Below are 14425 nucleotides of genomic sequence, written 5' to 3' on the forward strand. Positions count from 1 at the left end.
TTGGACATGCTATAATAAATGATCTGTGGGGTATTTTTTACTAAAACTTTAGAGACATCTTGTAAAAATGGGCATAATTGGTGTCCTTTAAAACACACTTTGCTTCCTACAGTTTTAAAAAACTAAACATGAACTAACGCATACATTTTTAATATGATTGTTAATATTAGTCATTAATTACAATAAAGCATAAATAATAATATCAAAACATTCATCTACATTACCATTTCTTTTTCTAGTTATTACGCACATGTTTTATATTATAACTAAACAATAATCTTGATGAAAATGATCCGCAGGTGATTTACAAGAGGACCAAGTTAAAAGCAATGTTTGCAGATTATACAACAGTTCTTGCAGGTTCTCCAATCTGATTGGCTGAGCCTAAGAGCCTTATCCAGCCAGTACCTCATAGCCATACAGTATATCACACTCCTACTCCAGCCATATCGCTTTAATAAAGAAATGAGACAGGCGAGTGTGTGTTTTATTAAGATTTTGGCAGCTGTTAATTTCATAAAAAACTTCATTAACCACAAACACATGTCCTTATATGTGCCTTTATTTCATTTATTACATTGCATTTACATAAAGAGATTCTCTATACTCTGATTGTACAATTGTATTAGTGCCTGTATATCTGTACATTTGAAATGATTCACATGAACACAAGGGAAATGAAACATTCAACATGCTGTGAATCAGATGTGAATTAGTAGAAAAGTGCTGTTATATATACTCTTAAAGAAAGACAACTATGGAGCCAGGAAGAGAACTGAATCAAACCTTACAGCGAGTCCCTACAAACTGTCTGTCTGTATGTAATTACTGCATGAAAACTCTGCACACTTTGGATTTCATGATTTCAAAAATTCAGGGCGAGCTTTAAAATTAAACATCATTAAAAACAAACACAAACCACAAATAAGAGATGAGCAAGAAAAAGCAAACACATCGAATGCAAAGTGCAAATCAATGGGATTTAAACAAACAAAAGAGCAACTAAAAATAATCATTACACTGCAGAAAATGACTTTCTTAGTATTTTTGTCTTGTTTTTAGTACAAATATCTAAGGCTGTCACGATTATGAAATTTGGCTGGCGGTTAATTGTCTAATAAATTGTGACAATTATGGCGATTAATTGCCTGTTTTAGTGCTTTGACGATTATGACGATTAATTTCCTATTTTATTGCTTTGAAATTTAATTCTCATAAAAAATTTTATTTGTTTATGAAATATTTTTCACATATTGTTGTGATTATTTAAATTAAATCTTTGGCAAGGTTTACCTGGCAGTAAATATTAATACAAATAACACACATTTAAAAGTAATCTGATGCGGTCTCGTTTATACAGGCACACAGCTCCCCCTTGTGTTTTTTAGAGAGATGTGCAATCATTGCGGTGATCTGAAATCATCATGATTAGGTCAAACAATCGCTATGAGACGATTATTTAATCATTGTGACAGCACTACAAATATCTAAAAATTCTTAAATTAAGATTTTCTTGATAAGCAAAATGACACAAGAAAAGAAATCTAGTATTTGGACAAAAAAAATCTAATTTAAGTAAATCTTAAAACAAGCAAAACAATCTGCCAGTGGGGTGAGGATAAAGTAAACTTATTTTTCTTACACCATTGGTAGATTTATTTGCTTATTTTAAGCACAAATTTACTTAAATGTTTTTTAAATGTAATTTTTTGTCAAAAAAATAGATTTTCTTCCGAGGTCATTTTGCTCAGCATCTTAATTTAAGAATTTTTAGATTTGCACTGAAAACAATGCACAAATACTAAGCAAGAAAGTCCTTTTTTAGCAGTGTAGCCCACATGAACATGGTAAAACAGGGTAAAGCACTTGAATAGTTCTAAAGCCCTCTTGTAAGAAAAATTATATATAACTTTAAAATCAAATACAAAATAATATGAAAAAACAGCTGCTGATGAGGAAAATAAATACTGATGGTGTTTGAGAGATCAGGATAGTAAAGCTTTACAATTTCAAATGTCTAGAAACAGCTACATTGCTTATATCACTTACATTCCCTTTAATATCATCCGTTGAACGCATCAAAAGTTAAGCACTTTTACATGATCCGAACACTTCGATCTGTTGCTTTGTTGACATTCACACCTCACTATTAATAAAATCTGATGACTGCAGATGTGATTTATGCACAGCTGAGTGAATCCAGCCGTTAAATGCAGTTCTACATAATATAAAATAATGAAAAGTTATTTGAAAAAGCCACCAGAGGGCAGTATGGTACAGTGTGGTGATCAGACATCAAATTATTTGTTAACAAATATAAAGAAAGCAATGGGTTTTTACCAAGGAGGATTAGGGCCAAGCTAAAATTAAAACACTGTGAGATTAAAGTCATTATAATGCCAGATTAAACAAGTAGTTTTTCGAGAAAAAAAAGTCAAAATAAGTCAAATAATGTATTAATATTGCTAGAATAAAGTCAATATAACGAGAATAAATGTCAGAATATTTCGAGAACGAAGTCGTGAGGTTTTGTGAATAAAGTTGTTATATTTTATAATAATGTCAATAATTTTTACATAAAGTAAACATTTGCTTGTTGCATTTAGATTGTAAGCACATCTCCTATATTGTTATATTAACAAGGCAGGTATGTCAGCTTTTCAGATGCTAAAATATAAAAGTAAGTGGATTTGTGCTTAAAACAAGCAAAAATATCTGCCAATGGGGAGAGAAATCTTTTCTTGAATTAAGCTTTTAAGAAAAAAAGCTATTTTTTTTCTCGCCCCATTGGCATATATGTTTGCTTGTTTTAAGCACAAATTCACCTACATTTTATATATTTTGTCTAAAAACTAGACTTATTTTCGTAGGTCATTTTGCTCATCAGAAATGCATCTTAATTTAAGATTTTTTTATATTTGTAGTTAAAACAAGACCAAAATGCTAAGTGAGAAAGTCATTTTTTTGCAGTGTTTTGACTTAATTCTTAAAATATTACAAATTTGTTCTCATTATATTGACTTTATTCTCAAAATATTACGACTTTGTTCTCAAAATATTACGACTTTTATATCAGAATATTTTTTTATTTAGAATATTTCTATAAACACTACTAGTTAAATCTCAAATTATAATGACTTTAATCTCGAGATGGTTTTATTTTTTAATTTTTGCTTGGCCCTAATCCTCATAGGTTTTAATATAGGCCTGCCCCTTTAAAAAAACAAAATAATGGATCACAGAAATGTGATGCTACTGTACTATTGAGTTTATTAGTGGGTGTAATATCTATATAAGTTCATGTGTGTCTGTACAGATTATAAAGATAAAATCCTAAAGCACCTTTATTCATAAATGCACGTGATTTTACATATCTAGTATAACTTTAGACTGTGCTAATACATTAACACTCCTTTGTAACCAAAAGACTATATATTTTTCAGATCTTCAGGCAAATGTCTTGTGTTTAAAGCAATGAGCACAGGTTATCTTAAATTAAGCTACACATTTCCATGCATGTATTTGTGTCTACTTTAGAATAAAGAATTTCTGTCCGGGCTGAGTTTCAGTCCAAATACACAGAGAAATCACTGCATATCGTTTAAGCAGCTTAGAGTGCCTATAATATGTCTAAATGTTTTTTCAACACTTCACTATAGTCTATAAGCACCTACACGTGTCCCTTGCCCCGTTTATAATATTATCTCACATGATTTTTTTCAATAAACAAATAAATAATAAGATTGTTTTTATACTTTGGGAAGCAACATGCATGTTATTTTGTTCACTTGTTTAATCTTGTCGTGCGTTACTAAGAAAGTTAATGGTGTACGACCACAGTCAATACTGCGGCTTCATCTAAAAACTATACAGTCAAATCAAACAAATAAAATAATAAAATCCTTTAAAACTGAAAAAAGTTGAACTTCATTGTGTACAGATGAAGGTATCATACACCAGGTTCAGCAAATCGTGCATTTTTCTTGGCATCTTGACACACAAGAATTATAAATAAAAAAGACAAAATAAATACATTTTCCAAAATAAATAAAAATAAATCATTTTAGTATGGTGATCTAGGTCCATTTAAACCCTCAAATGTTATTTGCCACTTTGGTTATCGCCTTTTCCGATAAAGACTGGCTGCAAATCAATTTTACAGGCTTTAAATCGGCCAAACCACAGAGCCGTGTTACCTCACCAGTGCCCTTATAAGCCAACAGATGAGAGCTTGTGAAACATTAGATGACAGAATAAAACACTGAGATGTTAGTTGGGGGCGTCACTAATATTAACGTGTAATAAAAACATTCATCAACTCATGATCACATGCATCTGTTTCATCTCAAACATACCAGTTAATAAACATTCACTGTGTTGTTGTTTTATTTAGTTTTTTGGAGCTAGGGATGTAACGGTTCACTAAACTTGATCAGGAATAATGTGTAAATAAAATATGACATAACTAAAGGTGCAGTGTGTGAATTTTAGCGGCACCTAGTGGTGAGGTTGCATATTGTAACCAATGACTTATGGTGCGTTCACACCAGACGCAGAAGAGGCGGCAAGCTCAAGTAATTTACATGTTAAGTCAATGCTAAGATGCGAATAGGCATCCTGCGGCGCAGTAAGCGCGAAGGGCGTGCCGCAAACTGACGAATTGAGTGTTGAGTTGAAAATATGAACTTTGGCGGATTTTCGCGCAGCGTTAACCAATCAGGAGCTTGCTCTAGCAGTGATGTGGTTACAGGAAGCGAAAACAAAACATAATGGAGGACAATCATCATCACTACACGCGACATCTTCATACTTTTACAGGAATTCAAAGGATCTTGTTTGAAAGAGTAAGGAGGTCGAACAATCTGGTAAGTTTACACAATTTGAGCTATATAAGCCCCTCTCATGTCTCGAATGACTAGAATTTCATACGCGACTTTCACTTTTAAAATGTTCAAGGGCCCAACTATGCGCGAAAATAGCAAATTTCTGCCGCTATTCCGTGTCTGTTGTGAAAGCACAGTTAGTCCATCGCTCACCCCTCGCTTTCGAAACGCATAGAGCAGCTACGGTAGCCACTAGTGATACGCGGGTCATCTCATAACCTGGCGGGTAAAGAAATTGTCACTTTATTTGCAGTGGGAAAAAACCCAACCCGCGCATTATTAGTAGCCACCACAGGACGAACACGTCACTGTCTGAGACAATGTAGTGACCAAACCACGCTTTATACGTAGAGCTGTTCGACTGTAGAAACATGACGGCAACTTTCATGTAAGGAGACCCGCGGTGTATGTAAATATAATGGGCTCATTCTAAGGTAATAACAAGAATATAGTTCATTATGTAAGGTCTTTATACACCACTAATAATATAGTTATGTTTATTATATTGCATTTCTGTCAAGAGATCCTTTTCAAAGATACACAGTGCACCTTTAAATCAATAAATACGTAAACATTCAAGTATATGGGAATTGTTAAAGTTGCATAATAGGCAAAAAAAAATCCTTTTTATCACATTTACTTGAACGTGAAAGACAAATGAAAGCTAAAACTGTTTCTGTATATGGAGTGAAGTCTATTAGTCGATAGTTGCCGCATGTTCACAGCATGATCGAGAGACTGAGAAATGACCAAACGTCTGTTTGATTATAAATCCTTAATGTACCCTGCAGAGATACTAAAACACAGAAACACAATATTTGAAACATTGTGTAATATAAATATCTGCTTGATTTGCTTAAACACTATTTAACAAGAGACAGAATTGTCATCTTTTAATGTTACAGTAGAAATGATGATCCATGTGAAATGAGTTTGTATATTTTAGCAGCTCTGACTCTCAGTTTAGTGTACCGTTACAGCTCCAATCCTGCAATGAATGACACTTTACAGAGGTTCAAACCAACCTCTTTAAAGGCACAATATGTACGTTTTCACCGCTACACGTCGCATTTTCACAAGGATAATGAAGGTGAAGCTTTATGACGCTATGAAGAAGAGTGGAACGATGGGGATCCAGAGACATACATCATTAATGGATTAACAAATCTTTGGGAACTTTTGGAATAATGTAAGTACACAACTTTGTGGTGCAAGCGTTTTTGGACATTACAAAAGTCTTACATATTGTGCCTTTAACACAAGACACCAAATAGTAAAACAGTGAATTGATCCAGATTTGTGCCGAATCACCAAAACATGATTCAAACACCTGTGCTTCAACGGAGCTGGATGGAGGTCATGTTGGGCAAACAGAGGTGAGGTAAAGTCACCGAGTACATACTTGCATGAAGAGTCTTTATCTTCACGAAGTCGCATGCGCACGCGTGTGCTAGATAGAGACGGGGCAGACGATCACCTTGTCCTCCAACAGGACGCTGACCACCAGGAAGACAAGATAGAGCACGAACATGATGAAGCCCAGCAGCTTGCTCATTTTCCACTTACAGGCGGCGATGGAGATGATGACGAAGATGAGCATGATGAAGAGTAGAACGATGGCACAGAACAGGCCGTTGCTGCTCACCCTCACTGGATTCAAATTGTTTATTAAAGAGTACAGCAGCCAAGGGAGCGGTAACCTGGGAAACGAAGACTTCTGAAGATTAGAAAAGAAAATACCATAGCTCTGTACCAAAACATTCTTACAATAGCTACTGCCTACACGTATAACCCTGGTGAAAGAGCAGAGTCTTTAGATACTGCCCACCAGGTCTTCCTAACTAACAAGACCTCTTGATTGACCAACTCTTAACTATTCATATCTTGAATATGCTGGCCCACTGGCTAGATCAGCACCAAACCAGCCTAACCTCAGATGCAACCTCCTAAGTCAAGTAAAATTAATTTATATTGTTTATGTTGTATTTCTAAGCAGCTTTACTGAACTGATTTAAAAAAATACCAGGCTTGATGCAATGCATTTTGGGATTGTCTTGTATGTCAAGGTCTATTGGCACTTTTCCACTGCTCGGTACAGCTCATTTTTGGTGGGGTTTTCACTGTGTACTGTACAGTACCTCGTACCCACCTGGGTAGAGGCTCAAAGTGAGCCATACCGACACCAACTGTGTTTGCGATTGTGTGTCGCTAGTCTCCTTCAATATGGTCATTAGGAGGCGTTCCTAATTCTGGTTGTCCTACTAACAAATTCGTAACCGTCCTCTTAGTACATGACAAAAGACGGATCACGTGAACTCCACTGCTTCACTCTCATTGGTTGTCTCTCCCGAAAGTCACTCATCATTTGCATAAGGTTGAACTGTTCTCAATTTTGTTACGTAGCTGGACATGCCCACTTTCTGTCTCCAACGGTGACTGTCAATCCTGTCGTGTGAAATCAGCAAGCTTCCATTGAAACGAATGAGTTAGCATCACCGCCTTTGCTATTCGCTGGCAGTGTGAAATCAGCTTTAAATTGGATATATAAACACTGGAGATCACTAATTGGTCAGAGAGATTCGTCACTACTAACATCATTGCTAAATGCACGATTCGTTTACCCTTGTGAAGCTTTGCTTTACGAGTTCTCAAATTCGCTTGTATCCACATGCTGAAACCAACAATAAGTCTATAATCCCACACACTTTGAAGCGGTACTAAACTGCAGCGGAAAAGCGAACTGAGCCACACCAAGTCATTCCCGAACTCTAGTTCCATATTGTGCATGTGTAGGTGAGCATATCTGGAAGTCTTACCCCACAGTAATGTCAAATATGTTGGAGCCAACAGAGCTGGAGACGGCCATGTCCCCCAGACCCTTGCGTGCCACTATGACACTGGTGATGAGATCAGGGATTGAGGTTCCAGCCGCTAGAATGGTCAGTCCCATGATTTCTTCTGTGATGCCTATAGTTTCTCCAACCTGTAGCGCAAGAACACACAACACATGGTCCTGTTTCTGTCCTCAGTAGTAGCTTGCGATGTACATAAGAGCAGTTTGTGTAAACACTACTTAGATGAAAATAACCCTTCAATGACTTTCAACTTATTGATTATTATTTTCTGTCTTACCTGGTGAGCCCACCAGACCATCAGGTACGAGAAGCCTGCGATCCAGCAAATGGCCCCCAGGAAAGTGATGGGAAAGAACTTCTTGGCACTCTGAAGATAAAGCACATGAAGATGTCACAGTCGTATCAGTGTCGTGTCAACTCAACTCAGCACAAGTCTTTAAGTACTCACCGGCTTCCTCACATCTGGCAGAGTTATCCAGAGAGGAATGATGATGGGTAGTAGGAAGAGATACGTGAAACGCTTACGGCAGCTCTCGGGCCATGACAGGCTAAGAGGCTGATCTTCCTCATCCTCTTCTTCACCCTGTTCGGAGTAAAAATAGCTGTTTATGTAGGAAAAGTAAACTATGTGACATTTCAAAGCACCACACAGACAGTCACAGTCAAAATGTAGATTTTGAAGTCTGTTTTTCTTGGATAGATCACAGTCCCATCACATCTACTTGTAACATAACTCTCAGGTTTTCAGAGCAATGATAAAGCGAAACCTCTGAGCCATGCAATGATCCTCTGGGTGCACACACACACACACACACACAATACTCAACACATTCGATTGCTTCCCTGTATCTCCAATTAAAGGTCGTGCAAATCCTGTGGGATAACAGCGATCTTGTCAGAACATGCCATATGTACAGGCGGCTGTAAACCCAAAGCCCCGTTCCCCATCATCGCCCGGCTGAGGGTGTAAGTGAGAGCTTTTGTGCACCTGCAGCGTTACAGCGATCGCAGTCGAGATCCTCTGAGACGAGCTGTCAGCTGCATCACGGCAGCGATGGAAGTCACTGAGACAAAACCGCAACAAAAGCTAAGCTCCTTTTGTCTCCACTATAATCAATTTCACTCCAGGCTGGTCAGAAACCAGGTCAAGTGTCGGAAACGGTTGCACTACGTAGTGTAGTTGACAATTAGTGTAATTATAAAGTGCGTGCTTTCCCCTTTAAGAGATGTGAAGTGGTTACTATGGTGATGGGCATTGAGTTTAAGAGGTTCCAGCTTGATTTGTAGAGGCTGGGAATTTGAGTTGGATGAGTGACGTGCGAGTGAATAAAATCATTAACAGTTTCAAGCCCATACAGTCGGTCATATGATGCGATGCCTCAATACAAACCTTAAGTGTAGCTCTAAAATCTGATTGGTTGTTAGGAATGTTGTTTCAGGATCAACAATGATATTCATTCAGAAACACAATTTACGGTGAGTCATGATCTACATTACGCTGGCGTGACTGTATAATCTGTTAGCTTAAAGATGATGAAAAGTCACATAAACCGAGAGTTTAGTCAACTCATGCTTGTGATATATCAACGTGACCTCATGAGAATACATGTGTATTTTTATGCAAAGTGTGGTTGTACCCCATTCACGTATACATTTACTTATGTTTTAATACACACTGAAATGTATAATATATCAATGTCATCTTGCAAACAGACAACCGCATAGCACTTGCCCCTCCCACAAGAAGCGGATTTTGCCTCTGACGCGTGTCAAATGCTAGCTTTTTCCGCGCATCTACTTCGCTCTAGATGTGCGAATGCATTCAAACTGTTCAAGCGGCAAACTAGGCGCGGTACACGCGATTTTGACGCCTGAAACGCGGTTGGTGTAAATGCATAACAGTACATGATTTTAATAAACTGTTTTGGTTTGGCCTGTATTAGCGGCTTAAATATCTTTTAAATGCTATATTGTTAAAAAAAACTTTTTACACATTCCTGTCCATTACATTGCATAAAATCACATATTTTTTTACATTTTTGTATAAAGGGTTTAGGTTTAGGGTAAGGCTTGGTGTAGGGTGGTAACATTTTTGATAAAATGGTTAAAGGGAAATTATACAGCAATCTTTTTGGTATGAAAGATTTGTAAATACTTTACGTTTTCGTAGCTGTAAAAAAAACACGTTACAATGCTACGATTAAATGTTGCAAATACGTCTACATTGTAGGCTTCAGCATCTCGGTAAACGTACAAAAAAGTTTTATGTTTTGGAAAGTTATGTATTATTAGTCCAGGCCGGATATTTCAACATCTCAGCTCAACTTTATCCATTCTCGAGTAAAAATAGCTGCTTGTTGAGTTCAGATGATTTGAGAATTGTTTTGAATGTCACCCTTAGCTATTGTGTGTGTGTGGCGTGATGGCGTCCTGCAGGAACAGAATCATTATCAGGACGACACACTCGTGAACATTCCTGCGGGTGTGAAAACAGCACCACGGCCTCCCTACAGACACACGCAGGGAAACTCAAAATAGTAGAATAATAATAGAAACGTGACAAAAAATGACACGGGGGACATCACAAGAGGCAACGTTTAAATTTAACACGCTAAATTGGGAAACATGCAAGAGGTAAAAAAAATCACAAGATATAAAAAGGAAAACGTTTATTACACGCGACAATGGTGTGATGTTTGTGAATATCTCAGCAGTTGCTAAAAATACAGAAGATCTGTTTTCTTTTTTTAGTAACTTCCTGATGAAAGAATCCTAAAAGAAGAAATCCTTCCTTCTCTTCATCAATAATGTAGCGTTCAATCCTCCACATGCACGCAGAGAGGATTTACACAAGACGACTGCTAGCTCTTGTTGGAATATACACACACAGTAAGAATATACTATACCAAAATTTTAACTAAAACAGTAAAACAATAAAATGTTGACACAATTATATTTGGTTTGCAAAATTCGTTTTAAACGTGATATCATTTAAATTGTAAATAATAAAAACTGCTGTACGTTCTGACTATATTAACATGCAAATGAGTAAACTGTACAGCTTATTTAACCACCGACGGTCAGTTATCACAATGGTTACAGATGTCGCCCTTGAACCCCAAACACAATGAACATCCCTCAGTCTATTCAGTACTTCAGTCCATCAAGAAACTAAAGCGGTCTTATGTTTGGCTGATCTATGGTATCTGCGTGTGCACCTGGTTTATGAGTGATGGATCTCTCGTGACCCGGTTGTCACGGTGACATTGAGAGGGCCGCACGCACGCTGCGCCGTCTGTTCCGCTGGCATGTTGCCGTGCCAACAGGGGGCATCGGATGAGAGCGCTTCATTTTCTGAATGGTGATGTGAATGCTGACTCTATAGCACAGGACAGTATGTTTCTGTGCGTGTGTGTGATACAATGTGAAGAGACACATTACAGCAGGAGCGAGACAGCTAAATGTGATCACTCCAGACGTCGAGTCCTTCACGTTTGTTTTCAAAGTCACAGCCATGATTCACTTTCTGAATATGGCTGTGGAAGGGGATGAGAGCGATTATGTGTGTGTGTTATTTGCAGTATCAGCAACTCACCGTATCTCCATCTGGTCCAGCCGTGCCATTCATGGGCGGGGTCACGTCCTCTTCTACATTGGAGCTGTTTGGCAGATTTTTATCTACAACACACACAGACATGTACAGTGAAACGTGTTAAAATGTTTTATGTGATCTCTGCCCCATTAAATTTGTCTAAAGAAAAAATATTTAATACATAAAGTAGGGTGACCATACGTGCCATTTTCCCAGGACGCGTCCTGGTCTAGGTTGATGACGTATGCAGTCGACAAATACGACTTCCGGAAGACGCACCTGAAATCCAGGCCAGGACGCGTCCTGGGAAAATGGCACGTATGGTCACCCTACAGTACGTAAATATTAATGACAATACCATGGTGGTTTTTGTTTGTGAGGAGATATTGGTCAACCCCCCCAAAAAACGAAAACAGATGGAAAAAATGCATTCGATAGAAACGTTAAAAAGATGTTTTGTGGTGGAGTCTGTGGACAGAGATCAGATCAAAGAAAGAAGCTCTCGACAGCCCTGCTTTTCATGCTAATATGCTAATGTGAAACTGTTAGCATAATTTCCCACTTGAGATGAAAGTGTGCGCATGTCTTCAACACACCGCAAAAAGAGACTCAAATGAGATGTTGAAATTGTATTGCAATAAATAACATCTTTTTTTACATACACCCACAATATAAAAAGTAAGAAATGCACCAAATTGTATGCTACAACACTTACCAGCAACTCCATTTGAGTCCTCCACCTGACATTTCTTTTTGGCAATTTTGTGAAGGATGGACGCTTTCTCACGAAACTTTCCTGAATAACAGACGAGTGATTTGGATTACGACATATCTTACACGATCTGTGCATATCCAATGAGTGTTTGTCAAAGATATGTAGTGGTATTTGTAATGATGTTTTTTTGCTGGAGACAGAATTAATAGCAATTGTAGCGGTCACAAAAATGATAAATGGATGACTGAAGGCTGTTCACATTTCGCTTTTTTTGTGCACACAGGTTTATTATGTTGTTATGTAGATGCACGGCAAGTGTGCTCAAATAGGAAGCGTCACATAGTGAGTTAAAAATATTTTTTAAGATGTCAAATAAATCTTTAGTGTCCCCAGAGCACATATGTGAAGTTTTAGCTCAAAATACCATATAAATAATTTATTATAGCATTTTAAAATTGCCACTTTGTAGGTGTGTGCAAAAATGTGCAGTTTTGGGTGTGTCCTTTAAAATGCAAATGAGCTGATGAAATTCAAACACTAATCACAATGATGGTGGTTTGTTGCAATTAAAACTCAATTGTGCTTTAATCTGCACAAAATGTCAGTGCTGTGGTTGGATAGTGCAGATTAAGGGGCGGTATTATAATAATAAGAGCTCCTTATGACATCATAAGGAGAGCCAAATTTCAACTACCTATTTTTTCATGTGCTTGTAGAGAATGGTTTACCAAAACTAAGTTACTGGGTTGATCTTTTTCACATTTTCTAGATTGATAGAAGCACTGGGGACCCAATCATAGCATTTTCATGCCATGGCCCCTTTAAACTTTTCAGAATGCCGCGTCCGCATCGCAGGTCATGTGACAAGAACCAAACAATCAGCTTCACCCTTTAGGTATCAATACCGTGTCATGAAAACATTATATATATTCTGTATCAACTCGAGATGGAGAAACAGCTGATCATAGCCATACGATCTGTCAATCGTCTATTATTTTGACACAAATAGATGGAGCAATGAAATTTGCATTACTGAATGGAAAGGCGGCTAATGGTTGCTTAGCAACAGCAGACGCTACAGGAGCACAAGCACCTAAAGCTTGGGAAAAGAGTTTTCCATGTGGTTTAAGATGCGAAATGTGAACAGCCCTTAAAAGTGTCATAACAATAACAAAACTACAAAAGTAAAGGTTGATTAAATATTTCATTTATAAATGTAGATTCTTTAAATCCCCCTCACTACTTATTGTATTCAAAAATGATTTAAAATGGTTTTTCCAAAGCCCTTAGTAAGATGAAAGGACAGAGTGCTATGAAGCTGCTTTATTTATTGACATCATTTAATTTATTGTGATACTGCCCCTAATATTTATCTTTATTTAAATTTTTTTTATTTTACTCATTATTTAGTTTCATGTAAATTATAATTTCAGATTTCTATTTATTTATTTTATTAATTTTTTCTAAACAATGTATTAGTACTGTGCTGAGCCTGTAATACCTATCTACACTGTAAATGCATATTTGCCTTTGTTGTTAAAATAATTTTGTATTCAATAATTATTTTTTTTAACTTTCACCAAATATTCGGATGCTGCACAAGTTTTTGTGTTGTATTTAACTCACCCCATTCTCACCAAAATGCGTACAAATAACACACAGTGTGATTATCGTGCAATAGATACGGCAAATTCCGTTATTGCGTGCATATGATACACCAGTCCTTCCCGTCCTGCACTTATACACAGTTTCAGCAGTAACAAGATAAACAAGCGGCTTTCGTGGTCATCACGTAACTTCCGGTAAACTCCGCAAAGAATATATACTGTAACAACAAAGTCCTTTTAAAGTAGTTTATTTATATAACAAGCGAAATAAACAACACATAGATTATATAGGAACCCAAAACATTTGTTATTTTCGACGAGGTATTTGTTTAAGAGTTCAGTCTCAGCAACTAGTCAGACCATTAAACAAACAAAAACCGGAAGTAAAGTTCGGACTAGACACGTATCGCGTCACCGCACGTGCGCCTGATGAAACGGTCTTTTTGTGTCATTTTATTTATTGGTTTCTCATTTATTTTCTCATTTTTTTTACCAATGTCGCTTGGGTTTTGAGTTAGAGAAACTTTTTGTAACAAAAAATGACATCCAAACCCAAACCCTGATTTTAACCCCCCTCCTAAAAAAAAACAGAAAACAAATGAGAAACCAATAAATAAAATGACACAAAAAGATGCGGGAAGGACACATATGCACGCAAAATTGGAATTTGGCGTATCTATTGCACGATAATCACACTGCATGTTATTTGTACGCATTTTGGTGATAATGGGTTAGGACAGTCTGAGTAAAGAAACTAAAAGTTTGTGTAAAAA

The 14425-nt window shown here is 37.0% G+C and overlaps 1 protein-coding gene across 8 annotated transcripts in view; it reads right to left on the reverse strand.

Moving 5' to 3' along the window:
* Positions 1-546: 546 nt before the first annotated feature.
* The window catches only part of LOC129414754 (sodium/potassium/calcium exchanger 2-like), a 46486-nt gene continuing 32607 nt past the window's right edge, over positions 547-14425 (reverse strand). For 6 of the 8 annotated variants that reach the window (XM_055169211.2, XM_055169277.2, XM_055168956.2 and 3 more), the window contains 6 exons: positions 12046-12126; positions 11334-11416; positions 8187-8321; positions 8016-8105; positions 7700-7866; positions 547-6583 (listed from right to left, as the gene is read on the reverse strand). In XM_055169211.2, the coding sequence (XP_055025186.1) occupies positions 6334-6583; positions 7700-7866; positions 8016-8105; positions 8187-8321; positions 11334-11416; positions 12046-12126 (806 nt within the window). In that variant the 3' untranslated portion in view covers positions 547-6333. The remainder of the gene's footprint in view (positions 6584-7699; positions 7867-8015; positions 8106-8186; positions 8322-11333; positions 11417-12045; positions 12127-14425) is intronic. The other 2 variants (XM_055169279.2, XM_055169136.2) reach the window with 1 other exon arrangement.

The sequence above is a fragment of the Misgurnus anguillicaudatus genome, chromosome 21, assembly GCF_027580225.2.
Source record: "Misgurnus anguillicaudatus chromosome 21, ASM2758022v2, whole genome shotgun sequence".
NCBI lineage: Eukaryota > Metazoa > Chordata > Actinopteri > Cypriniformes > Cobitidae > Misgurnus > Misgurnus anguillicaudatus.